The sequence below is a fragment of the Oculina patagonica genome, chromosome 1 (assembly GCF_052425735.1).
Source record: "Oculina patagonica isolate OP01 chromosome 1, crgOcupat, whole genome shotgun sequence".
NCBI classification, from domain to species: Eukaryota; Metazoa; Cnidaria; class Anthozoa; order Scleractinia; family Oculinidae; genus Oculina; species Oculina patagonica.
In genome coordinates this window covers 26,552,005-26,577,948 of record NC_135758.1, presented here as the reverse complement: position 1 = coordinate 26,577,948, position 25,944 = coordinate 26,552,005, and the positions used below count along the sequence as shown (strand labels likewise).

The 25,944-nt window shown below is 38.5% G+C and overlaps 2 protein-coding genes across 2 annotated transcripts in view; one reads left to right on the top strand and one right to left on the bottom strand.

Annotated features, from left to right (window-relative positions):
• The window catches only part of LOC144646039 (uncharacterized), a 30,582-nt gene extending 29,839 nt beyond the window's left edge, over positions 1–743 (top strand). The window contains exon 36 of the mRNA XM_078505564.1: positions 487–743. Coding sequence (XP_078361690.1) covers positions 487–743 — 257 coding nt within the window. The remainder of the gene's footprint in view (positions 1–486) is intronic.
• Positions 744–2,944: 2,201 nt separating this feature from the next.
• The window catches only part of LOC144646030 (uncharacterized), a 63,523-nt gene continuing 40,523 nt past the window's right edge, over positions 2,945–25,944 (bottom strand). Inside the window, exons 39-61 of the mRNA XM_078505555.1 lie at positions 25,170–25,532; positions 24,874–24,903; positions 24,508–24,531; positions 22,700–22,744; positions 20,481–20,843; positions 19,991–20,044; positions 18,852–18,896; positions 18,231–18,614; positions 17,706–17,729; positions 17,341–17,364; positions 13,362–13,745; positions 13,024–13,047; positions 12,507–12,530; positions 10,797–10,829; positions 9,861–10,244; positions 9,525–9,548; positions 8,989–9,012; positions 8,410–8,442; positions 7,469–7,852; positions 6,264–6,287; positions 4,886–5,269; positions 4,506–4,529; positions 2,945–3,174 (exon numbers count right to left, since the gene is read on the bottom strand). Of these exons, the coding sequence (XP_078361681.1) occupies positions 2,945–3,174; positions 4,506–4,529; positions 4,886–5,269; positions 6,264–6,287; positions 7,469–7,852; positions 8,410–8,442; positions 8,989–9,012; positions 9,525–9,548; positions 9,861–10,244; positions 10,797–10,829; positions 12,507–12,530; positions 13,024–13,047; positions 13,362–13,745; positions 17,341–17,364; positions 17,706–17,729; positions 18,231–18,614; positions 18,852–18,896; positions 19,991–20,044; positions 20,481–20,843; positions 22,700–22,744; positions 24,508–24,531; positions 24,874–24,903; positions 25,170–25,532 (3,332 nt within the window). The remainder of the gene's footprint in view (positions 3,175–4,505; positions 4,530–4,885; positions 5,270–6,263; positions 6,288–7,468; positions 7,853–8,409; positions 8,443–8,988; positions 9,013–9,524; positions 9,549–9,860; positions 10,245–10,796; positions 10,830–12,506; positions 12,531–13,023; positions 13,048–13,361; positions 13,746–17,340; positions 17,365–17,705; positions 17,730–18,230; positions 18,615–18,851; positions 18,897–19,990; positions 20,045–20,480; positions 20,844–22,699; positions 22,745–24,507; positions 24,532–24,873; positions 24,904–25,169; positions 25,533–25,944) is intronic.

Genomic DNA, 25,944 nt, shown 5'->3' with positions numbered 1-25,944 from the left:
ATAATATGAGATCATTGTTTCACTTGTTCCCGTTAAAAATTTAAACTGTGTAGTCGTAAACGATCGAATGTTCTTTTTGGTGCATAATATGAGACATTTTGATGTTCTTCACTGGTTTAATTTATATCAATTTCTGGCTATCTCATACGTGGAAGTGGAATCCTGGTTGTTACTGTAAAACGAATAAGGTATAGTTGATCAAACAAGTAGAATAGATGCATTTACAGGGAAATAAATATTTGAAATGAATCCTATAACGAGCCACAAGTAACCGGAAGTTCAAAAATTCGCACGGTCTCGTTGCTATAAAGTGACGTCATAGGCCGGCTCAGAAGCTATCATCGCATGTGATTTGTGCTTTTACCGGCCGACAGTTTTAACGCTTTTGTACAACCACATGTGAAGCGGCTGTTTGGAGGCATTCCTGTTTATTTTAAGCGGCTGGATTGTTCTTTTGACATTAATTTTGTTGAGATTGGATTACAGATTTTCCTGACAAAGCGCGCGTTAAATATGTCTTGATGTCGATCGAGTCCTGTTCAGAATGGATTCTGCAGCACTCCGACGTGCAAATCATGGAAATGTTACTGAATCCCCTGATCCTTAAATATTCAGTGTTCCTGTGGATAATTGATGTGGCCCATTGGTTTCAAGCCTGTGAGAGAATTTGCTATGGTCGATTTCAGAAACCTAAAAAATGGCGGGCTTTTCATCGACACGTACACAAGAAGGTAGCCTATTAATTTCCTCGGCTGTGTTTCTCAGGCCTATTTTCGACAGAAAATAAAAAGACAGCCACTAAAAGAAGCATATTTGGCTGGTAGACAAACCGAAGATGGGCCAAAATTTGACGAACAGCGAATGCAGCCACAACAATACTAGCGCCGATCGTTTTGGTAAAACAAATACTAGGAGCTTTGCAGGGTAACATTGTTGATGCATTAGCAGCATACAAAGTTAATATTCTCCAGTACAAAGGAAAAATCCATGAGTAACAATAGTCAGGTTTAATATATATTTTTTCTGGCTAAACCAGGATTTGATAAGGAATAATTTTGGAGAAGTGTAGCTTGAAGAATTATGCGATCATTATATATCCTGTATGGTTTGCTCATCATACAAACGTATTTATTTTGATTATTTTGATTATTTTGTATTTATTATTTTGATTTCGTACATGACATCAAAGCTTAGGCAAGTGTTATATATCCTCCTTGGCTTGGCAAACTTAAAGTCCAGGTATCACATGCATGCCAAATGTAAGTGCTTCCAAGATATTAAAATTTATTTAATATTTGGATTTGCTCATGAAATATAAGCGTAAACAAGTGTTATATATATTCTTTGGTTTGTACAGCTTGGAGTCCTGGCATCATTGCATGCCCGAGTGCTTCAAGGATATATAACCTTTTTGTTAATATTTTGATTCGCACATGACATCGAGGCTTAGGCAAGTGTTATATATTCTCTTTGGTTATTCCGATTTGGAGTCCTGGCATCATTGTATGCCTTAGTGCTTCAGGGATACATAACCTTTTTTTTTAAATATTTTGATTCGCACATGACATCGAGGCTTAGGCAAGTGTTATATATCCTCTTTGGTTATTCCAATTTGGAGTCCTGGCATCATTGTATGCCTGAGTGCTTCAGGGATATATAACCTTTTTTTAATATTTTGATTCGCACATGACATCGAGGCTTAGGCAAGCGTTATATATCCTCTTTGGTTATTCCAATTTGGAGTCCTGGCATCATTGTATGCCTGAGTGCTTCAGGGATATGTAACCTTTTTTAATATTTTGATTCGCACATGACATCGAGGCTTAGACAAGTGTCATATATCCTCTTTGGTTATTCCAATTTGGAGTCCTGGCATCATTGTATGCCTGAGTGCTTCAGGGATACATAACCTTTTTTTAATATTTTGATTCGCACATGACATCGAGGCTTAAGCAAGTGTTATATATCCTCTTTGGTTTTTCCAACTTGGAGTCCTGGCATCACTGTATTCCTGAGTGCTTCAGGGATATATAACCTTTTTTTAATATTTTGATTCGCACTTGACATCGAGGCTTAAGCAAGTGTTATATATCCTCTTTGGTTATTCCAACTTTTAGTCCTGGCATCATTGTATGCCTGAGTGCTTCAGGGATATATATAGCCTTTTTTTAATATTTTGATTCGCACATGACATCGAGGCTTAGGCAAGTGTTATATATCCTCTTTGGTTATTCCAATTTGGATTCCTGGCATCATTGTATGCCTGAGTGCTTCAGGGATATATAACCTTTTTTTAATATTTTGATTCGCACTTGACATCGAGGCTTAGGCAAGTGTTATATATCCTCTTTGGTTATTCCAATTTGGAGTCCTGGCATCATTGTATGCCTGAGTGCTTCAGGGATATATAACCTTTTTTTAATATTTTGATTCGCACATGACATCGAGGCTTAGGCAAGTGTTATATATCCTCTTTGGTTAATCCAACTTGGAGTCCTGGCATCATTGTATGCCTGAGTGCTTCAGGGATATATATATATAACCTCTTTTTAATATTTTGATTCGCACTTGACATCGAGGCTTAGGCAAGTGTTATATATCCTTTTTTCCCTTGTAGTCCTGGCATTCGCATTGCATGCCTGAGTATTTCTGGGATATACAAACTTCAAAGCTTAGGGCTTCCCCAAGTTTAGCCCTGGTATCAACATCAACATTAACCATGCAAGCAAATGACTAGTATTTCGACTCTTGACGAGAGTCTACTCACAGTTCTCGTCATTCATTCATTTGAACTGTAAAGGAAAGCTTTAAAGTAAAATGAAAAAGAAAACAAAAAATGTACAAAAAGCGCAAAAAAATTCGTAAACGCGCGCCAAGAAGCCCTTTAATGTGATGGCTGCAATAAGTGGCAGCACAGGTCGTGCAACAGAACGTATTGTTCGGTCTACGGTAGGAACATCAAGATGGGAAGAATACTGGGAAGCAGTTGCTGAAATCCTGTTCGCGGCTCGTTTGTACAGCTGGTGTATAAAATAAAGCATATCCTGTCTCCGGTCCAGCAGCACTTTACATGTCCCCAAAACGGCTCTTTTACTGATGAGCCACCGCGCCCTGCTTTCGTCGTTTTGGACGTTTGTAGGTCGCTAAAAATGGCTCTTTTAGGAGCCGCCAAATCTGCAAAAGTCATGATCAACATAGGTTGTGTACTTTTACATTGTAAACTAAAAATTGTTATTTCTCCGCGGAAAATATGGGCCATGCATTCACATCAATAAGTTGTTCAGGTAGATCAGAAAAACATCAATGAAAGGATAAAAATCTAAAATTCGAACTTTGTTTAGAAATGCCAACGAATTAATATAAGTAGATGGAATTTTTCACCGCTGAACTTCCTCCGCCAAACGCTTTGTGCTATGGGCTGCGAAAAAGTGTGCAATTCGGTGTAGAAGCCTTACATGTAAGTATGGAAATCGCTTGGATAGGTGTTTCGTTCGAGTATTCTTAGAAAAACGGTGAGAAATTCTGACTGCCGGGTATTTAGCGCTGCCGGGTATCTAGACACAACTTTAAAAATACATTTCTATAGAGATATTTCCGTACGCGAGTAGTTAAAAATGAGAAAATCGAAGAGTTCGTTCAAGAAGTATTTCGGTTTTGAACTTTTTATCTCGCTCCGTGAAAGAACTGGAGTAAAAGAATCGAAAAGAAGACCGCTCGCATTCTTCCCAAACTAACACTAAACGTGCCAAATATATCAAGTATATAATGTCCCGGAACATCAAACGTCTTGTATTTCTCTGAAGCTTTTTTATGACCAAAATATAATTTTTAATTATATACACTCTTTCACCTTTCGGGATTATGACACATTCGCGCTAAAGTTCGCACATCTAGTAGAACAGAAACGATTAATGGCAGGGATATTGTTACAATGGAATGCTGCAAGCTACTGGACTTCACGCTGAGATAGAGGAGTGAAAAACCTCTATCTCTGCGGGATCCAGAGGTCTGTTTTCGGTTGCTAAGAACTTGCATAGAGGAATTGTCTTCCAACGATCAATTGCCTTAAATGAGATCATTTGCTTGCCAGTATTAGTTCTTACTTGTGGTTTATATAAGTTTTGTTGCGATGCATATCTAGTATTGTAGTTATGAACAAAACTTTTAATAAGTTCTTGGTGAGTGACATTCGTTAACCTGAACGAAAGACATCTTCAGAGTCAAGTGAAAAGTTGTCAGTCGATAATAATGTTGAAAATCTGGTCCGTTGAAGCTAACTGGTCGGCTTCAACTGAAGTTGAAACTGATTGGTCTGTTGAAGCATATTGATCAGCTTCAAGGTTCAAATGGACTATTCAGCTTCAACGGAGCATCATTAAGCGATGATGAATAGTTTTTGAATTATCTACTAAGGGATATAAATAACCAATATCACAGCTATTGTTTAGAAGATTTAATGAGGACAATTTAACCTTTAATATCTTCCATTGCAGTGTAGTGCTTACCTGCTGTTGGAGTCGGAGTTGGTCCTGAAAAAAAAAGAAGGTTTTCATATTTAATATGATTTAAAACTGCAATTTTTTCGCCATAAACAGTGCGATCAGATCTACTACTGTATCTGCCGTCTAAATCCGGGGTTTTCGACGCGAACTGATACATTTTGATGTTTCACGTGGCTTGACGTTTCTTTTTGCCATGAAGGCGGCTTATTCAATTCTTTTAAGCTGATATAATCATAGAAAAGGAAAACAATTAAAACAACTGCGATAAAAGGAAAATATTGCGATTTTACTGTCTGTTAAAAAGAGACTAACTTCTATAATCTAAAAGTCTGATACTTTCGTTTACCCACAACTATTGTATAACAAACAGTAAAATTTCTTACGTGAATATCCAACACCACAGTAGCGAACATGGCATACTGAAGGCCTCTGTAACCTGTATACGAAGAAATAACCGCAGTTTCTCACTTGGATGTTATTACTCCTCCAGCAGCAGTTGTTAGCCCAGTGATAACAGACTGTTCTCGACACCACTCCATCACGGACGGTCGGATGTCCTCCTCGAAGCCAACCTGCCGCATGGGTACCGCAGCGGTATGAAGGAACACACGTGCCTGGCATTCGATCTCCCGCCGGGCCAAGAAATCGGTACCAGCCGGTTTGGAGTGAGTTATCACAGATAGCACGAGCACCTTGGACCTGTCGATAGTCGTACGCTTGTGATCGATCTGCCTCACGGAGAGTTCTATAGCGGCTGCACTCGTAAGCTGGTTAAAGTGAGAATCAATAAAAACAACAAATTAATGATCATGCTTATGGTATGATAATATAAATATTCCATCAGGTGAGAGGCACTGACTTTAAAGCTAGAAGGAGAGGTTTATGTTATAATTTCTTTAAAGTGATAACTTGATTTAAACACTGAAATTTTCTTGCTGAGTTAAACCGTTATATTCTGGATGTGACCTCATCTGACCTTTTAGATAATTTGACAAAAAAATAATAATATGAGATCATTTTTTCACTTGTTCCCGTTAAAAATTTAAACTGTGTAGCCGTAAACGATCGAATGTTCTTTTTGGTGCATAATATGAGACATTTTGATGTTCTTCACTGGTTTAATTTATATCAATTTCTGGCTATCTCATACGTGGAAGTGGAATCCTGGTTGTTACTGTAAAACGAATAAGGTATAGTTGATCAAACAAGTAGAATAGATGCACGATTTACAGGGAAATAAATATTAGAAATGAATCCTCGTCACAGGGAACATATATTCGAATCCTTTTGGTATAGAGGAATTGTCTTCCAACGATCAATTGCCTTAAATGAGATCATTTGCTTGCCAGTAATAGTTCTTACTTGTGGTTTATATAAGTTTTGTTGCGATGCATATCTAGTATTGTAGTTATGAACAGAACTTTTAATAAGTTCTTGGTGAGTGACATTCGTTAACCTGAACGAAAGACATCTTCAGAGTCAAGTGAAAAGTTGTCAGTCGATAATAATGTTGAAAATCTGGTCCGTTGAAGCTAACTGGTCGGCTTCAACTGAAGTTGAAACTGATTGGTCTGTTGAAGCATATTGATCAGCTTCAAGGTTCAAATGGACTATTCAGCTTCAACGGAGCTTCATGAAGCGATGATGAATAGTTTTTGAATTATCTACTAAGGGATATAAACAACCAATATCACAGCTGTTTAGAAGATTTAATGAGGACAATTTAACCTTTAATATCTTCCATTGCAGTGTAGTGCTTACCTGCTGTTGGAGTCGGAGTTGGTCCTGAAAAAAAAGAAGGTTTTCATATTTAATATGATTTAAAACTGCAATCTTTTCGCCATAAACAGTGCGATCAGATCTACTACTGTATCTGCCGTCTAAATCCGGGGTTTTCGACGCGAATTAATACATTTTGATAAATGTTTCACGTGGCTTGACGTTTCTTTTTGCCATGAAGGCGGCTTATTCAATTCTTTTAAGCTGATATAATCATAGAAAAGGAAAACAATTAAAACAACTGCGATAAAAGGAAAATATTGCGATTTTACTGTCTGTTAAAAAGAGACTAACTTCTATAATCTAAAAGTCTGATACTTTCGTTTACCCACAACTATTGTATAACAAACAGTAAAATTTCTAAAGTAAATGGTTTGAACCCAGGAGTATCAGTAGTTCGTATAGTGTGATCGTCCGGGTGAGAGTAGTTCTGAGAAGAACTGTTGTTGGTGACTGACGTTTCGACAACCTGAGCGGAAGTCATCTTCAGAGTCAAGTGAAAAGTTGTTGTCAGTCGATGATGTTATAAGTCTGGTCCGTTGAAGCTGATTGGTCAGTTAAGCCGTGATTTTATTGGCTGTTCTAAGTTTGTGTACCAGCTTTCCAGAGTCAGTCGTTGAAAATAGTTAGTACTGTAGGTTAAGCATTCAGCAGAGTCCCAGTCGATTTTGTGTTTAGTAAGTCGGTGGTGTTCAGAAATGAAAAAAACAAACTTAGAACAGACAAACTTAGAACAGACAAACAGACAAACTGCGTCTGTTCTAAGTTTGAAACACAAACTTAGAACAGACGCCTATCAACAGATGTCAACAACTACCGGCACCTTACAAACGACTTATTCACGACGTAAAGAGAAGCGACAAACGAACCGCCAACAGAACGACTTAATTTGACTAACAATAGACGGAACAGAACGACTTAATTAGACTAACAATAGACGGATCGAAACTGACCAATTACTGATGACAAACTTTACACGAGTCTTACAGCCAATAACATCACGGCTTAACTGACCAATCAGCTTCAACGGACCAGACTTATAACATCATCGACTGACAACAACTTTTCACTTGACTCTGAAGATGACTTCCGCTCAGGTTGTCGAAACGTCAGTCACCAACAACAGTTCTTCTCAGAACTACTCTCACCCGGACGATCACACTATACGAACTAGTAAAATTTCTTACGTGAATATCCAACACCACAGTAACGAACATGGCATACTGAAGGCCTCTGTAACCTGTATACGAAGAAATAACCGCAGTTTCTCACTTGGATGTTATTACTCCTCCAGCAGCAGTTGTTAGCCCAGTGATAACAGACTGTTCTCGACACCACTCCATCACGGACCGTCGGATGTCCTCCTCGAAGCCAACCTGCCGCATGGGTACCGCAGCGGTATGAAGGAACACACGTGCCTGGCATTCGATCTCCCGCCAGGCCAAGAAATCGGTACCAACCAGTTTGCAATGAATTATCACAGATAGGACGAGCACCTGAGACATTTCGATAGTCGTATGCTCGTGATCGATCTGCCTCACGGAGAACTCTATAGCGGCGACACTCATAACCTGGTTACAGTGAGAATCAACAACAAATGAATGACCGCAGTTTAGGTATGATCTTATCTACCAGGCGAGAGGCACTGACTATAAAGCTAGATGTGGAGGTTTCTGATATAACCTCTTTGAAATTAAAACTTGAGTTGAACTTTGTAATTATCTTGTTGATATAAGCCTCATCTTCTCCTTGTGACTTCATCTAACTTTTTAGACAATTTGAGAAAAAAATAAATTTAAGATCATTGGTTAATTTGTTCCCGTTAGTGTTTCAAACCGTGTAGTCGTAAACGAATGTAGGTTTGGTGCATAGTTTGAGACATTTTGACGTTCTGATATGGGTGTGGTTCATGTGTGGGGGCTGGGGGGGACGGGGGTAGGGGGTTGGGGGTAGGTAGGGTAAGGTAGCTTATATGAAGTCAATAACCAGTCATCGTTAACATGCAAATAGGAAATTGTAAATCTTTTGAGAGACCAATTAGACTATCCAGTGACAGGCATGGTATGTAGTGTTATAAACCTATCAATTAATGTTATGTAATAGATTTCCATTCCTGGCCATCCCTTACCTGAAGGTTGACTCGTGGTTGTCATGGTTGTTACTGTGGAACAAATAAGGTTTATAAACAATTAGATAAGATATACGGTTTGCTTAAGGTAAACTAAACAAGGAAATTATTCTGCAAGGAGTACTAATCAACAGACAGCTAGAGCTTTAGATGGGGTCTTTCCTCTTTAAAGGAACTACCTGAATGTGAAATAAAAGGTTTCGTACCATTTGATCGTCCGGTTAAAAGTATTTCTGAAAGGAATTGTTGTTGGCTGCTGACGTTCGAAAAACTTTGCGGAACTCATGTTTAGAGTCCAGTGTAAATTTGTTGTCAGTCGATGATTTTATAAGTTTAATCCGTTGAAGTTGATTGGTCAGGTGAAGCTGATATTACTCAGCTTTAACTGGTCAATGAACTTCGGGGGTTGGGGGTGGTGAAGATAGAATTTGAATTCAATTTTCACTCATCGGTAACTTAAAAATCTGAATGTGTTAACGTTTTGAGGGGACAATAATTCAATAGAGTGACAAGCACGGTTGATAGTGTTATAAACCAGTAAATCAATGTGACATATTTTCATTTCTGGCAATTCCTTACCTGGAGGTGGAGTCGTGGTTGTTACTGTGGAACAAATAAGATTGATAAACAAGTAGATAAGATGTACGATTTGTTTAAGGTAAACGAAACAAGGAAAAAACTATTGCAAGGATGACCAATTAAAAAGCAGTTTAGAGAGGCCCATTCCTCTGTAAAGAAAGCGACTGAATTGAGAACCAAAACTAAGTTCATATGGTTTGATCGTCCGGGTGAAAGTATAGTTCTGAGAAGAATCGCCGATGGTAACTGACGTTCAATAACCTGAACTGAAGTCATCCTCAGAGACAAGTGTTGTTGTTTTCAATCCGGTCCCTTGAAGCTGATTGGTCAGCTTAATATGAAGTTCAAGCTGTTTGGACAGCTGACGAAACCACTTCAAAGGACCATAACTTATAACGTCATCAACGGATGATCAATAATTTTGTAAATATTTTTAAGGTGAATTAAACAACTAATATCACAGCTATTGTTGAGAGGCCTAAAAGACAAAAAAAAAAAAAAGTAGCAAATGTCTTTCATTGCAGTGCATTGCTTACCTGGTGTTGGACTCGTGGTTGATGCTGAAAAGGAAATAAGGTTTTTATATTTAATATCATTTAAAACTGCAACATTTTCGAAATAAAGAGGGCGATCAGGTTTTATTATCTGCCGTGTAAAGCTGGGCTGGTCGACGCGGACTAATATGTCACGTCGATTGGCCTTTCTGTTTTTCCATAAAGGCGGCTTTTTCAAAACCATTACAACAACTGTGATAGAAGGGTAACAGTACGGTTTCCTTTTGAAAATAGATAAACTTCTTCATTAAAATTTAACAGTCTCATACTTTTGCTTACTCAGTACTATTTTTATAAAAAAACAGTAAAAGTTCTCACGTGTATATCCAACACCACAGTAACGATATTGGCATCCCGGAGGCTTCTGTAACTTGTAAACGAAGAAACGACCGCAGTTTCTCACTTGGATGCTATTACTCCTCCAGCAGCAGTTGTTGTCCCAGTGATAACAAACTGTTCTCGACACCACTCCATCACGGAAGGTCGGATGTCCTCCTCGAAGCCAACCTGCCGCATGGGTACCGCAGCGGTATGAAGGAACACACGTGCCTGGCATTCGATCTCCCGCCGGGCCAAGAAATCGGTACCAGCCGGTTTGCAATGTATTATCACAGATAGGACGCGCACCTGAGACTTGTCGATAGTCGTACGCTTGTGATCGGTCTGCCTCACGGAGAATTCTATAGCGGCGGCACTCGTAAGCTGGTAACAGTTAGAATCAACAACAAATTAATGACTGCGCTTTTGGTATAAACAATCTACCAGGCAAGTAGCACTGACTTTAAAGCTAGATGCGGATGTTTTTGATATAACTTCTTTGAAGTCAAAATAGGAGTTGAACATTGAAATTCTCTTGCTGTGTTAAGCGTCATCTTCTCGCTGTGACTTAATCGGACTTTTTAGTTAATTCGAGGGAAAAAAAATTAAGATCATTGGTTTATTTGTTCCCGTTTGAGTTCAAACCGTGTAGTCGTAAACCAATGTCAGTTTGGTGCACAGTTTGAGACATTTTCACGTTCTTTATACGGGCGTGCGTCATGAGTAGGGGATAGGGGTGGGGGAGGGGGGCGATGGGGTAGGTAGGGAAAGGTAGCTTATATGAAGTCAATAGTCAGTCATCGATAACATGCAAATAGGAAATTGTAAATATTTTGAGAGATTAATTAGACTATCCAGTGACAGGCATGGTATGTAGTGTTATAAAACTATCAATTAATGTTATGTAGTAGATTTCCATTCCTGGCCATCCCTTACCTGAAGGTGGACTCGTGGTTGTCATGGTTGTTACTGCGAAACAAATAAGGTTTATTTAACAAATAAAGAAGCCTAAGCCATGTTTTATAGTGTCATAAAACACGACGGGCATTTGAGATCACGAGGGAAATGTAGAAAACATGAGCCGCAGGCGAATGTTTTCTACATTTCTCGAGTGTTCTCAAATGCCCGGAGTGTTTTATGACAGTATAAAACATGGCTTAGGCTTCTTTATTTGCTTTATGATATAGATTTTAGACACCGCGAGTGAAAAGTGTAATTAAAAATATGTAAAACAAGAGCGAGTAAACGAAGATGAAAAGCAGAAAGTAGTTTACGGGAAGACCAGAAAATTGACACATGCAATTTCATTCAGTGTTCGACGTAAAATAAGGCTTAGCATTTCAGGTAAGTTTGTTACCTTTTAATCTTGATCTTGTCTTTTTGAACTTCAATAAACTTCACCGTCTGAGTGCAATTTCATCTCAGCATAATATTGTAGTCTCGATGACATCCGTCCTTTGCTTCGTTCCACTTGAACAAAGCGTGTAATTTCCAGAAAAGCTGTTGCTTCGGATATTCCCGTAAACCTTAATTGTTGTCACAATCAAGTTACAGCATGAATAGACGATTAAGAGGAGATTGTCGAAGAAAATCTTCGAAAGAAAACTCTCTCGCTCGCTTTCCTTGCGAGTTTCATTCAACTCAAGCAGTGGACACCGCGCCACAATTTTTCCCGCCTCACTTCGTTTACATCAAAATGAAATGTCCAGTGGATTTAAACTTAAAAAGGAATTTAATAAAACAATTATTCCATTCGCCCTTGTTGAATACGAGTGGTTATAGCCAACGAACAGTCAACGGCCAATCAGAGCGCGCGTAGACTCCTATCTATATTATAAAAACAATTAGTAGAAACTCAGCTGTGTTCTATTGGAAATCCGCAGTCTGATTGGTTCTCCTTCTGTTTTCTATTTACCTACTAGAAAACAGTCGCGCGCGCGCATAGCTCTTTAAGCGGTAGATTTTCTTTATTTTTGTCTTCAAAGTGCATAATATTGTAGGTTTTGGACTTCAATCCTTTAGAGTTTCTACTAAAACAATTAGACCACTCGCCCTCAATTCCTATGAGCGATAGTCAACTCGGCTCGCCTCGTTGACTATTTGCTCATAGAAAACTCGGGCTCGTAGTCTAATTGTTAATTAGATAAGATGTACGGTTTGCTTAAGGTAAACGAAACAAGGTAATTATTCTGCAAGGAGTACTAATCAACAGACAGAGCTTTAGATGGGGTCTTTCCTCTTTAAACGAACTACCTGAATTAGACGGTTTCGTACCATTTGATCGTCCGGTTAAAAGTATTTCTGAAAGGAATTGTTGTTGGCGACTGGCGTTCGATAACCTTTGCGGAACTCATGTCTAGAGTCCAGTGTAAAGTTGTTGTCAGTCGATGATGTTATAAGTTTACATCCGTTGAAGATGATTGTTCAGGTGATGCTGATATTAGTCAGCTTTAACTGGTCAATCAGTTTCGGAGGTTGGGGGTGGTGAAGATAGAATTTGAATTCAATTTCACTCATCGATAACTTAAAAATCTGAATTTGTAACTTTTTGGGCGGACAATTATACAATAGAGTGACAAGCACGGTTGATAGTGTTATAAAGCAGTAAATCGGTGTGATATATTTTCATTCCTGGCCATTCCTTACCTGGAGGTGGAGTCGTGGTTGTCACTGTGAAACAAATAAGGTTGATTAACAAGTAAATAAGATGCACGATTTTGCTTAACGTAAACGAAACAGAAAAAAAAACTCTTGCAAGCAGTACCAATTAAAAAGTAGTTTAGAGAGGGCCATTCCTCTGTAAAGGAAGCGAATCTTAGTTCATATGGTTTGATCGTCCGGGTGAAAGTATAGCGGTTCTGAGAAGAATCACCGATGGTAACTGACACTCAATAACCTGAACTGAAGTTATCCACAGAGACAAGTGTTGTTGTCATTCTGGTCCGTTGAAGCTGATTGTTCAGCTTTATTTGAAGTTCAAGCTGTTTGTCAGTTGACGAATCCGCTTTAAAGGACCATAACTTATAACATCATCAACGGATGATCAATTTTTTTTTTGTAAATATTTTTTAAGGTAAACTAAACAACTAATATCACAGCTATTGTTGAGACTAAAAGAGAATAAATAAGTAGTAAAGGTATTTCATTGCAGTGCATTGCTTACCTGGTGTTGGACTCGTGGTTGATGCTGAAAAGGAAATAAGTTTTTATATTTAATATCATTAAAAACTGCAATCTTTTCGAAATGAAGAGGGCGATCAGGTTTTATTATCTGCCGTGTAAAGCCGAGCTGGTCTACGCGGACTAATATGTCACGTCGATTGCCCTTTCTATTTTGCAATAAAGGCGGCTATTTCAAAACCATTACAACAACTGCGCGGATAGAAGGAAGACAGAACGATTTTCCTTTTAAAAATAGATAAACTTCTTCATTAAACTTTAACAGTCTCATACTTTTGTTTACTCAGTACTATTTTTATAACAAACAGTAAAAGTTCTCACGTGTATATCCAACACCACAGTAACGATATTGGCATCCCGGAGGCTTCTGTAACTTGTAAACGAAGAAACGACCGCAGTTTCTCACTTGGATGTTATTACTCCTCCAACAGCAGTTGTTGTCCCAGTGATAACATACTGTTCTCGACACCATTCCATCGCGCACGGTCGGATGTCCTCCTCGAAGCCAACCTGCCGCATGGGTACCGCAGTGGTATGAAGGAACACACGTGCCTGGCATTCGATCTCCCGCCGGGCCAAGAAATCTGTACCAACTGATTGGGAGTGAGTTGTCACAGATAGGACGAGCACCTGAGACTTGTCGATAGTCGTATGCCTGTGATCGATCTGCTTCATGGAGAAGTAGAAAGCGGCTGCACTCGTAAGCTGGTTGCAATGAGAATCAATTAAAAAAAAATGATGACTTCGCTTTTGGTAGGATAGTATAAACAGTCGATCAGTCTAGAGGTACTGACTTTAAAGCTAGAAGGAGAGGTTTATGTTAAACTTCTTTAAAGTGATAACTTGATTTGAGGACTAAAATTATCTTGCCTAGTTAAATCTTTATATAAAGGAACACAGTAGTCCTGGGAGCAATCTGCCTCACAGAGAATTTTTTAGCGGAAGCACTCGTAAGCTAGTTACAGTGAGGATATTTAACAATTATTTTATGAGCCCGCGTTGAATACGAGGTGGTTAATAGCCAACGAGGCGCGAAGCGCCTCGTTGGCTATAACGACTCGTATCCAACAAGGGCGAATGGAATAATTGTTTTATTAATTTCTTTTTTAAGTTTAAATCGTCTGGACATTTTATTTTGATGTAAACGAAGTGATCATAGTATGAGGCGCGGGAAAATTTGTGGCGCAGTGTCCACTTGAGTTGAATGAAACACACGAGGAAAGCGAGCGAGATAGTTTTCCTCCCAAGGTTTTTCTCGAACGATCCCCTCTAAAGTCGTCTATATATCCTGGAAATTGTGGCAACAGTTAAGATTTACGGAATGATCGGAAGCAAAAGCTTTTCTGGAAACTACACGTCTTGTGCAAGTCCGAACGAAGCAAGTGTTTACATTGAACTTGTAATTTACAGCTCCACGGTCGTCATCAAGGCTGCTATATTGTTTGAAGCAAAATTGAGCTTAAAGTGGAACAGGTTTATTGAAGTATAAAAGGACAAGACCAAGATTAAAAGGTAACAAACTTTACAGAAGTGCTGAGCCTTATTTTATGACGTACAATGAATGAAACTGTGTCAGTTTGCCGTTCTTTCGTAAATAATTTGCTGCTTTTCTACTTTATTCACTCGTTCTTGTTTTGCGTTTACAAGTATTATTAATTAAACTTTTCGCATCAATCATTTTGTTTTTGCGTAGTTAATTTTACTATGGCATTTCTATGGTTTTGTAGGCACCGCTGATTTTTTCTTGTTCATAAAGCTCGTCAAATTTGCTGTTTTCAACCATTTTTCCGATGGAACTGTCGCTTTCCGCAGAAACATTTTACGCTGAGCGGCACTTGCCGCACTCATTTCCCATATAAGGTCAAACATAGGTATACGAGCTGATAATCGGGATTCAGTGAACCAATCAGAAAGCTAGAAATGCAATATCCGAGGTTGAGAATTTAATAAAGAATGTTTCTTATCGCGAAGTTTCAATACTTTGCGGGGCATACGGTTTACTCACTCAGCATGGGTTGTTGATGCCTAAAATACCTTATTATAGGAAATTAACGCTTGTGTTAATTAACGTATTTGAAATTAACGCGAATTGAAGGAAAAATTACTTCCCAATAAAGGAAATTAACGCAAAAGAGGGGATAACGTTTCAAAATGAAGGAGATAAACGCGACGTACACAAAGAAAAAACTTGCAGGAATAAGTTTATTTCAACACTAAGCGTTAGGCGAAGGAATCTGACCGCCTCGAGTGTTCTTCGCAGTTTCAATGATACCGGCAGATTTCCACCCTGATGAAATAATATCTTTTCCTAGGAAACAAGAACGTCTGGACTGTATCGTGAAATTGGGGCCAAAATAATGGAATTAAGGTCATGGAAATTTACGCCCCACTTAATTAACGGCGCGGAAATTAACGTTAACAAAAATTAACGCGACTTAAATTAACGCGTATTTTTTGAAATTCGCGTTAATTTTATGAAGCGTTAATTTCCTATAATAAGGTAGTATTGAAGAATTATTCAGTTCTGATTGGCTAAGAAAAATGCAAATTACCAGTAAACACGTAGAGGTGGACAGTGGTCTAATTCGATTTATGCGCCTAGTGTTGGAATAAACTTGTTCCTGTTGTCTCAACAAGTTTTCCTTCATTGTGTTCGTCGCGTTAATTTCCTTAATTTTGAAAAGTTTCTGTCAGACCATGTGTACCCCAAAAGTAAAAAAAAATTCGCTACCTTAATTGAATGTTTTTTTTCCCACCCCTCATTTGGGAGAATTTGATACGACCGGTTCGTTATTTTCTTCATGACCCACATATCTGAGATTCTAAAAAAAATGTGTGGGAAATGTACGAAAAATCATGTTCATTTGTGCTCTATTTATTTTCAAGGAAATTAAGACAAATATAATGAAAACATTCTGAACTGTGCATTATTTTATTCTAATTATTTTCAGAATAGCACATCGCTCACCTTGTGTTGGAGTAGGGGTTGTTACTAAAAAAGGAAAAAAAATAGATGGTTAATACTTAGAGAAGATATAAAAAAATGCACTCCAAACTAAAGGACGAAATAAAAACAAGAAAGACAACAGTGTCGACGATGTTGAAGATAAACAAAAAACGAAAACGAAAACTAAAAACCTTGAAGCAGAACTTTATATATGAGTTCACAAGTAGATGTGGAGAGTAACCCATTTCTTAATAAATAAATTAAATGAATAAATGGTTTCTATACACGCCTTGTTACATCCAATGCATTTTCATTTCGGCGCATCGCTTACCTTGAGTTGGAGGAAGGGTTGGTGGAACTTAAAAAGCAAACAAGTAAATATAAGTTAGTTAGACTGAATGATGAAAGTGAAGAAAATAGCTAAAACGTTTCACATTTTTTTTTAAACAATATCGAATTGCTCTTTGTAGATCGAAAAGTTTGCTTTCAAAATCGTATTTAACGTGAATTGCTTTGGCAAATTATCGTGAATTATTCTTTACAGAGAAATGGAAGCCTTTAACGACGTTTCATTAATTGAGTTTCACATGTACAGCAAATAAAGATAATTGTATAATGATACCTCGCTCGCCGTCGCCACAGTAACGCAAATTGCAGTAAGGCGTCGGGGGCAGCTCGTACACGTAGAAAGCTCCACAGTTACGAACCCGGATGCTGGTAGACCAATAACAACAACTAGAGGACCAATGGAAACACACTCTGCGTTGGACAGCCCCTTGTGCCACTGTAGGATGTCCGCCACTTAGCCAACCTGGTGCAATCGTACCACACCGTTGTTTAGCCACACATGCGTCAGGTATCTCCAAACCAGCATATCCCATAAACCTATACCAGCCCTTCGGCAGAGATCTGTCGCATTTGTTAACTACTCCCTTGTAAACTTTGGCACGGTCAAAGTCACTCAGGACCGTGTAATTCGAACATTCTGAAATGAATGATAAAACGATTAGACGTTTAGGTATTGCAGAGATGATAGTGTATTGCAATATTTTCAGCTTGTTTCTGTCTAAAGTTTCAATCTGACTATTTGCACACAAAAAGTGTAGAAAAATAATATCGCTGAATAAAAATTGAATGTTTTGCCACCCTTAATTTGGGAGAATTTAATACGAAGGATTCGTTATTCTCCTGATGTCACACATATCTGGCATTGTAAATAATTGTTTGTTAAAATTACGAAATATCATGGTCATTTGTGCTCAGTTTATTTCTATGGAAAAATAAATACGAAAAATAAAATAAAAATATTCTGAGCAATGATTGAACTTTATTTATTTTCAGCGAATCATTTACCTTGTGTTGGAGTAGGGGTTGGTACTGAAAAAAGAAAAAGAAACTGTGTTTAATATTTCGTTAAGATATGAATATATGCACTCCTAATTAAACAATGAGATTAAGAAACACAACAGGAGAACGTGGTTAATACTTTGACAAGTTTTGAAACTATACACTCTAAGTAAAGGACGAGTTAAAAACAACAAAATTAACAACGACGACGACGACGGTGATAAACGAAAAAATACACGAAAAACTAGAATCAGTTATAACAGTATACACAAAGAGGTGCAGAGTGACCCGGGCCATTTCCTTATAAATTGATTAAATAAAATACATGTTTTATAAAATCCCATGCATTTTTATTTCTATGCATCGCTTACCTTGAGTCGGAGTAGGGGTTTGCACTGGAAAAAAGGTAACTATAAGTTAGTTAGACCATACGATGAAGGTCTTTTCGCTCTTTGCAGAGCGAAAAGTTTGCTTCCATAATCGTATCAAGGATGAATTGTTATGCAAATAATGGTGGGTTATTCTTAGAACAGAAAACAAGTATGTAAACCATGAGAAGTTATTCTTTTCTTAATTTAAGAAATACCTAGTAAGAGGTCAATTTGTATGAGGTACTACTTCATGTTTTATTAGCAATTATTCAATATCAGCTATTTGTTGACGTAGTCACTTTGAAGGGTAACTGGCATTCAGTAGAACATTGTCACATGTATAAGGCACGTCAAGTCTGACATAACAAGGTAGGATACCCGAACCGGGCGACTTCTAAACATTTCTTCAAAACATTACTCGATAAAGGTGGTTTCGCTGGTTATTTTCAGATAACTAGATGTAAGTCCTTAACATACTAGGTTTTGTCACTACTACTCAAAAAAAAAAATTAAAATGTTTCTTACGTGTGTATCCAACACCACAGTAACGATAATAGCAACCAGGAGGCTTCTGCAACTTGTAGACGACGAAACTGCCACAGTTTCTTACTAGGATGTTGTTACTCCTCCAGCAGCAGTTGTTAGCCCAGCTATAGCATACTGTTCTCGACACCACACCATCACGGACTGTCGGATGTCCTCCTCGAAGCCAACCCGCGGCAAGGGTTCCGCAATGATATGAAGGAACACATTCGTCCGGCATTCGATCTCCCGCCAAGCCGACAAACCGGTACCACTTGGTCTGCAATAGATCGTCACACTTGGGGCGACCACCTTGGACTTTTCGATAGTCGTATGCGTGTGAGCGATCTGGCTCTTGAAGAATTTGGTAGCAGCTGCACTCGTGATCTGGTCGAAACACAATTATTTTACTTTTTCATATGGCGGAACCCCACCTTACAAACAACATTCGACATAATGGTTATATGCTTTTGGCGTGAGCAGAACCTCAGTCAGCCATATTCTTTATTCTTTCCCTTAAATAAGATCACCCAAAATAAGCATGTTTTGGTTGACTGATAGTTGTCGACACTAGAGATATTTACTAGAGATATTTACGCCATCTATAGGTTGACCAATGCGTACCTGTAGGAGTTGTCGGTGTTATGCTTGGCATTGTAGTTGGAGGCACTGAAGGGAAATAAAAAGTAACCATTTATTCTTACAGTGGTATAACAAAATAAAGTTTGCTTTTCCTCCACGTTTTTTTTTTATCTAATCAAATTGAAAGGTTGTGATCTAATTCGATTTCCAGGCTCTGCACAAGAAAATACACTTCAATTAAAGCAAACTTAAAAGGTACGTTCAAACATATAGTGGAAAAGAAAAAAAACAAAGAAAAAAAAAAAAAAAATAATAATAATAATAATAATAATAATAATAATAATAATAATACGCACTGAATGAAATAACATGCATTGAATTGAAAATAGCTGGTAGAAAAAAAAAAAAACAAAAAAAAAAACAAAAACGAACGAACAAGCAAATAAAAGAAAAAAAAAAGAAGAAGAAATAATTGCATTTTGAAACATGTACACTGAACGTGGTTTCACTCGAGTTTTGAAAATTTTATGGCATTATTTCTATAGTATATGAAGGTGTTGACCATGGAAATATGTGATCGTGTTTTTTAAACACCACCCTAAAGAAAGCATACACACTGGTTAGCTGAAAGTACTTTATAGTTGTTATTTGTACAAATATGTCATGTACATATTCTTACAAAGTAAAGTCGTATGTGTTTCGATTGTCCTGTAAATTCTGCAATGACCCGAAATGGACAGAACTTATGATGGGGACTAGTAACCGGTTCAATGGACAACACACTTGTATTCTCGTCTTTTATTCCCACCTATCTTTCCCTTTGCAAGATGGATACGTTGCACTTTTATAACGATGTACTTATGAGTTTTACACGAATTTATTTTTTTACGCGCTTTTTGTAAACGCGCGAATTGCCTCTCGTAAATCAACCGGCCTCTGTCCTTACGGCAGAGTCGGACGCTTGTTAATGGTCCTTAGTTACGTCCCACGCCTGTCGTAAGCTTCTCGTGCATGGCAAAGTGTAATTCGGCCCCAAGGGGTACTGAATAAACGCTTAGCATTTCTGTGGTCTTTAAGAATGTAGACCATAAAAATGTAATCGATTTGTCGAGTAGAAATTTCATAAAGATAGGATACACACTGATTGGCTGAAAGTCGTATTTTGAGAACTGTAGAATTACCTGTGGTTGGAACAGTTGATGAAATGTAACCAGAAGACGTCGTTGGAGATATTGCTGTAGGAAATAGAATCAAAACGATCAGTACTTTTTAGTTGTTATTTGCACTGAAATAAATTATTATGTCATGTACATATTCTTACAAAGTAAAGCCGGATATGATTCGATTGTCCTCTAAATACTGTACTGAACCGTAATCATTAATGCCGACAGAAATTATGATCGGGCCCAGCAACCGACTCAATGGACAACAACACTCTTGTATTCCCGATTTTACTCTCTCTTTGCAAGATGGATCATATGTTCCACGTTTATAACGATGCATGAGTTTTGTACGACTTTATTTTGAATTTGGCAACTCGTTATTCTGAAGTAAGTTCTTATAAATTCGTATGTGGTTATACAGTAGGCGAGTTTTAAAATCCACACTTTTAACTGGCTGAGCTTTTAGGACAGGTGCTGTTTAAAAAAAAAATAAAAAAAGAAGACTTACAAACACTGTGTGACACAGCAATATAAGTAGCAGAAAAGCCACGTAATGTGACACTGGAATCTGTAGAGAACTTTACGAAGAGAAACCTTCCACTGCTAAACATCCTAGGTGGCGACTGTCGGCCGCATGCCCTTTTTATCAAGGGGCTCGCAGTGGAGTTTCCATCAAATATTTCCAGGACATCACACGCACAGTTGCGACAACTTTCAAGAGCAAATGATGTAAAACGTAGATAAAGTCGGCCGTAGCCAGGTGGAGCCTCAATTAACCAGGTACAATGCAGGTTATTCGGGTAGTTGGACGGGTAATTTGGACTGGTAAATCGACCATATTGTTGGTTCAAGTAATAGGTGCAGGGTGCCGCTGTTCAAAAGGAAAAATATTCAAGGATAAAGCCTATTTGAAAGATAAATATCACATTAAAAAATATCTAACCAGATGGAGATGGACATTACATCCTTACGTAATGCTTCAGTTTTGTTTGTTGTTTTGTGTATAGCTTGTTATAGAGGATGTAAAATATGGACTGTCAATATGAAACAGCATTCTTTTAGTGGCGTGAAAATTGATAATGAACCCCTGCAAATATAGTGAACGCCGATAATTAGTAGACTTTGTGCCGAAGAAAACATTTTTTTTTTAAATTTTACATTCCTTCCAATCTGCCTGCCTGCCTGCCTGCCTGCCTGCCTGCCTGCCTACCTACCTACCTACCTACCTACCTACCTACCTACCTACCTACCTACCTACCTACCTACCTACCTACCTACCTACCTACCTACCTACCTACCTACCTAATTGAACACATTTTTTTTTTACTTTTTCATATGGTGGAACCCCACCTTACAACCACCAGTCGATATTATGGTCATATTCTTTTGGCGCGAGAAGAACATCAGTTAGCCCTCTTTTTTTCTTCTTTCCCTTTAATACGATCACCCAAAATGACCATGTTTTGTTTGACTGATAGTTGTCGAATTAAGTATTTTGTATAAACTAATAAATATTGAATTGGTTCTCCGAGGGAAGAAACGCAAATTAAAATACAAACTAAAAAGTAATAATAATAAAACTGGGCACCAAGGCTCGCGGATCAGATTGACGAATATTGCGAAGTCAGTTACGCAGTTACACCTAAAATTTGTTTTAGTTAGCCTTGGCGTGGAGTTCACTACATACCCATGTCTGCTTAATTTAAAGTCGTCTTCCATTAATATTTTTAGGGGATCTTTATTATAAATGGGGACAATGCTCCCTTGCTTGGTGAGTTCTTTACTATTGCTAGTGGTTTTGTCTAATAAAAATCAGTCTTTTTCCCCCAAATTTAAAAAAAAGATGAAGGCACGAGGACAAGAGCGAAGCTTTCGGTAAGTCATCGTTAATTTTGGAAAGAAGTAAAGGTTGGCGCAAGGAGAAAATGAATGACAATCTTCTACATGATCGCTTGTGCTCGATAAAGGCTGGTTCTTATATGATCGTCCCGATCGTCTCTGTCGCCTCTGTCGCTTCAAAAAGTTTACTTGCGATCGGGGCGATCATATGAGAACATTACAGGGACGCCTGTGACGATCGGGGCGATCGCGATTGCTTCGATCGCCCGTGTTCTATCCGGGCGATCGGTCGCAGACCGCGGCGATCGCGAACGATTATATGAGAACTACTGCCACAGGGGGAGACGATCGAAGCGATCCAAACTGTCCCATGGTGCATCAGTATTACCCAGAACTACGTTTCCGTTTGGCCTCCCTTTTGCTTCTTTGCCGTAAAACGGCAATAATGAGAAGATAGGAGGCCACGAATTTTGCCTTTGCATCGAAGGCTGCCATAAGCGATATCGGAGTTTTGAAAAACCACACTTACGTCGATCGGAATAAAATCGAATATGCATATGCGGGAACAAAGAAAAGATCATGAATTATTATCTTGGTTGATTAACCCTATTTTGCATATCTCAGACGATCGAGGCGATCATAAATTATGAGAACCCCCTGATCGCTTCCAAACGCTTCGATAGTCTACGATCTCCTCAGAATTTGCAAACGACAAAAGCGACAGAGACGATCGGGGCGATTATAAGAGAACCAGCCTTTAATTTACATGCAATTATTTACATATATGATTGAGTTACATGCAATCGTATTGTGTCTGCCTTTAACGTAATTCACACTGGTATTGTCACTAGAGATATTTACGACATATATAGCTTGACCACTGTTTACCTGTAGGAGTTGTAGGCGTTATGCTTGGCATTGTCGTTGGAGGCACTGTAGGGACATATAAATTTATCATTTATTCAAACAGTGGTAAAACAATATTAAGTTTACCATGCTTCCACTTATTGTTTTATCTAATCAATTTAAAAGGTAACATGCATGGTGCATATTTGCAACATTCTTTATCGCTTTAACAGAATTTTGTCACTGCTGTCAGTCGCACGAATTCAAACCAGTTTGAATTCGTGCGACTGATCGCAGCGACAAAATGAGCGAAAGCAGCCTTAACGTTGTCGCAGCGTGTGTACACTTCTGCAACAAGTCGCTGCGACAAAATATACATTAACCAATGAGAGAGCGTCATATACTTTCGCCATATTAAATTGGAAAAGTAGTTCACATTCCCACCTTTCCAAATTCGCTGTGTATGCACCGAACAAGCGCCTTGTCGCAGCGACTTGTTTTGAAGCACTACACACGGAGCGACTTGTCGCCTAGTGTATCCGACCTTTATGATATGAAAAATCCACGTACCTAAAAGTAAATATCTAAATACATCACGTAAAAATGATTTCCTCGTCATTTTGTTGAAGGGACATTTTGCACAACATTCTTCTATTATATTACCGTCTTTTCAGCCGGGTTTACACGGGCAATTTGTATGTGACCAATCGAGTAGATGACACTACAACTATTTGCATTGTCAGCAGTACAAAGTTTAGTGCACCAGTAATGACCTTGGACAGCATAGATACGCAAAGAGACGCGCACATGGAGGCAAGCGTTGCCGAGTGGTTTAGGGCGCTTGTGTTGTAATCTGGACGTCCCAGGTTCAAGACCTGTCCTTGCCACTAGCTGGATTTGTTTCTCGGTTGTCCCGAGTTCAAATCCACGATCACTCTTTGTACATAGCCACCTGATCTGCCTTCTGCCAGTTGGGATTTTTAACCTTGTTATTTTCATTTAAAATATTTGTTTCCTCTGTTTCAGTGGCGTGCCTGTAAACTAGCTATCTCGTTAAGATATGAAGCTAAGTGCATGACCACTATAAACACTGAACATTTACATTTTTTGTTTTTTTATATTTTTACTCGGTGGGAGATTAGGGACCACATTATGAGGGCGTAATATTTGCACATTTTTTGTGACGAGTCGTATAAAGGAGCAATTTTCGTATGTGACAACTTTTATTTGTCACATAAAAGCTAACTCGCCATCTTGTCAACAATTTTATTGGCCACAAAAAAATTGACCAAATTTTCTCATTTACAAGAGCAAATAGAAATTATCACATAAAAATTGCTCGTGTAAACTAGACTTTGTTATTCTTTTCTCTCCCTCTGCAAGATGGATATATTCAACTTTTAAAATGACGTACTTATGAGTTTTGCACGATGTCATTTTGAATTTAGTAACTCGCCATTCTGAAGAGAGCACTTATAAATTCGGTTGTAGTGATAGAATAGGCGTGGTATAAAATTTTCTGTAGTAACTCATACTATCTTATCTACTTATTCAACTGGCTGACCTATAAACCCTCGGACGTACAAGAGGAGGAGGGGGGGGGGGGAGGCGATGCCACCCCCATAAGTTTTCTTTTAAATTTTGAAAGGAGGATTTACTCTACAATGCTGAAACTTTCAGTAGCTGTTCATTCATCCTCATTCATATCTGACATTGTAAATAATTGTGGGGGAATATCATGTTCATTTTTGCTCAGTTTATTTCCAGGGAAAATAAGAAAAACAAAATAAAAATATCTTGAACAATGCATGATTGAACTCTATTTATTTTTAGTTCAGCGCATCACTCACCATGGGTTGGAGTAGGGGTTGGTACTGAAAAAGAAAAAAAAAATGGTTGATACTTTGAAAAGTTATGAAAAATGCACTCCTAAGTAAAAGAACGAATAAAAATAACAACAACAACAACAACAGCGACGACGACGACGACGACGACGATGATGATGATGACGATGATGATGATGACGATGATGATGATGACGATGATGATGATGATGGTGATAAGCAAAATTATAAACCAAAAACTTTAAGTGGTTACAACAGTACACACGTAGAGGTGGAGAGTGACCCATTTTATTATAAATTAATTAAATGAATAAATGGTTTCTATACATGCCTTATTACATACTATGCACTTTTATTTCGCACATCGCTTACCTTGAGTTGCATTTGGAGAAGGGGTTAACACTGAAAAAGGTAAATATATGTTAGTTAGGCTTAATGATGAAAGTCAAGTAAATAGCTCACAAGAAAGTTTCTTTAAAAACAATATCAAACATCTCTTTGAATAGCGAAAAGTTCGCTTCCATACTCGTGTGAAGCGTGAATTGCTTTGGCTAATAATCGTGGATTATTCTTAAAAATAGCAACTTCTTACAGAGAAAGGGATACCTTTCATGACGTTTAATTTCGTCAATCGAGTTTTACATGTTAAGTGAATTGTATAATGATACCTTGCTCTCTGTCGCCACAGTAACGCATATAGCATCCAGGCGTCGGGGTCAGCTCGTAAACGTAGAAAGCACCACAGTTACGAACCCGGATGCTGGTAGACAATCGACAGCAACTATAGGACCCATGGAAACACACTCTGCGTTGGACAACCCCTTGTGCAACTGTAGGATGTCCGCCACTCAGCCAGCCTGGCGCACGCGTACCACACCGTTCTATTGCCACACATGCATCAGGCATCTGCTTTCCTGCAAGTCCCAGGAACCTATACCAGCCCTTCAACAGAGATCTGTCACATTTGTTAATTACTCCCTTGTAACCTTTGGCACGGTCAAACTCATTCAGGATCGTGAAATTGAAACATCCTGAAAAGAATGATAAAACGATTAGAAACTGATAGAGACATTGCATAAGCAAGGGAGTATTACAATTATCTCAGCTTTTTTTGTCTAAAGTTTTCATCGGACCATTTGCACCCATCAAGTAGACGTGCAGCCGCGACTGGTACGGGAGGGGGGGGGGGGGCTGGTTCTGTAGGGGGTTAAGGTGTTTGGGGGAAGAACTTTGCCCCCCAAAAACGTACGTTTCAACATTGTTTTCTGAACAAAGTTTGCACCCCCCCCCACACACACACACACACACACATACTGCCCAATAAAAAATTCCTGGATCCGCCCGCAAAAGTTGAAGAAAAAGAACACAGACGCGAGGGCAAGAGCAAAATTTCCGCAAGTAATCGTACTTTAATACTTTCTTAGGGTGATCATTTTTGGAAAT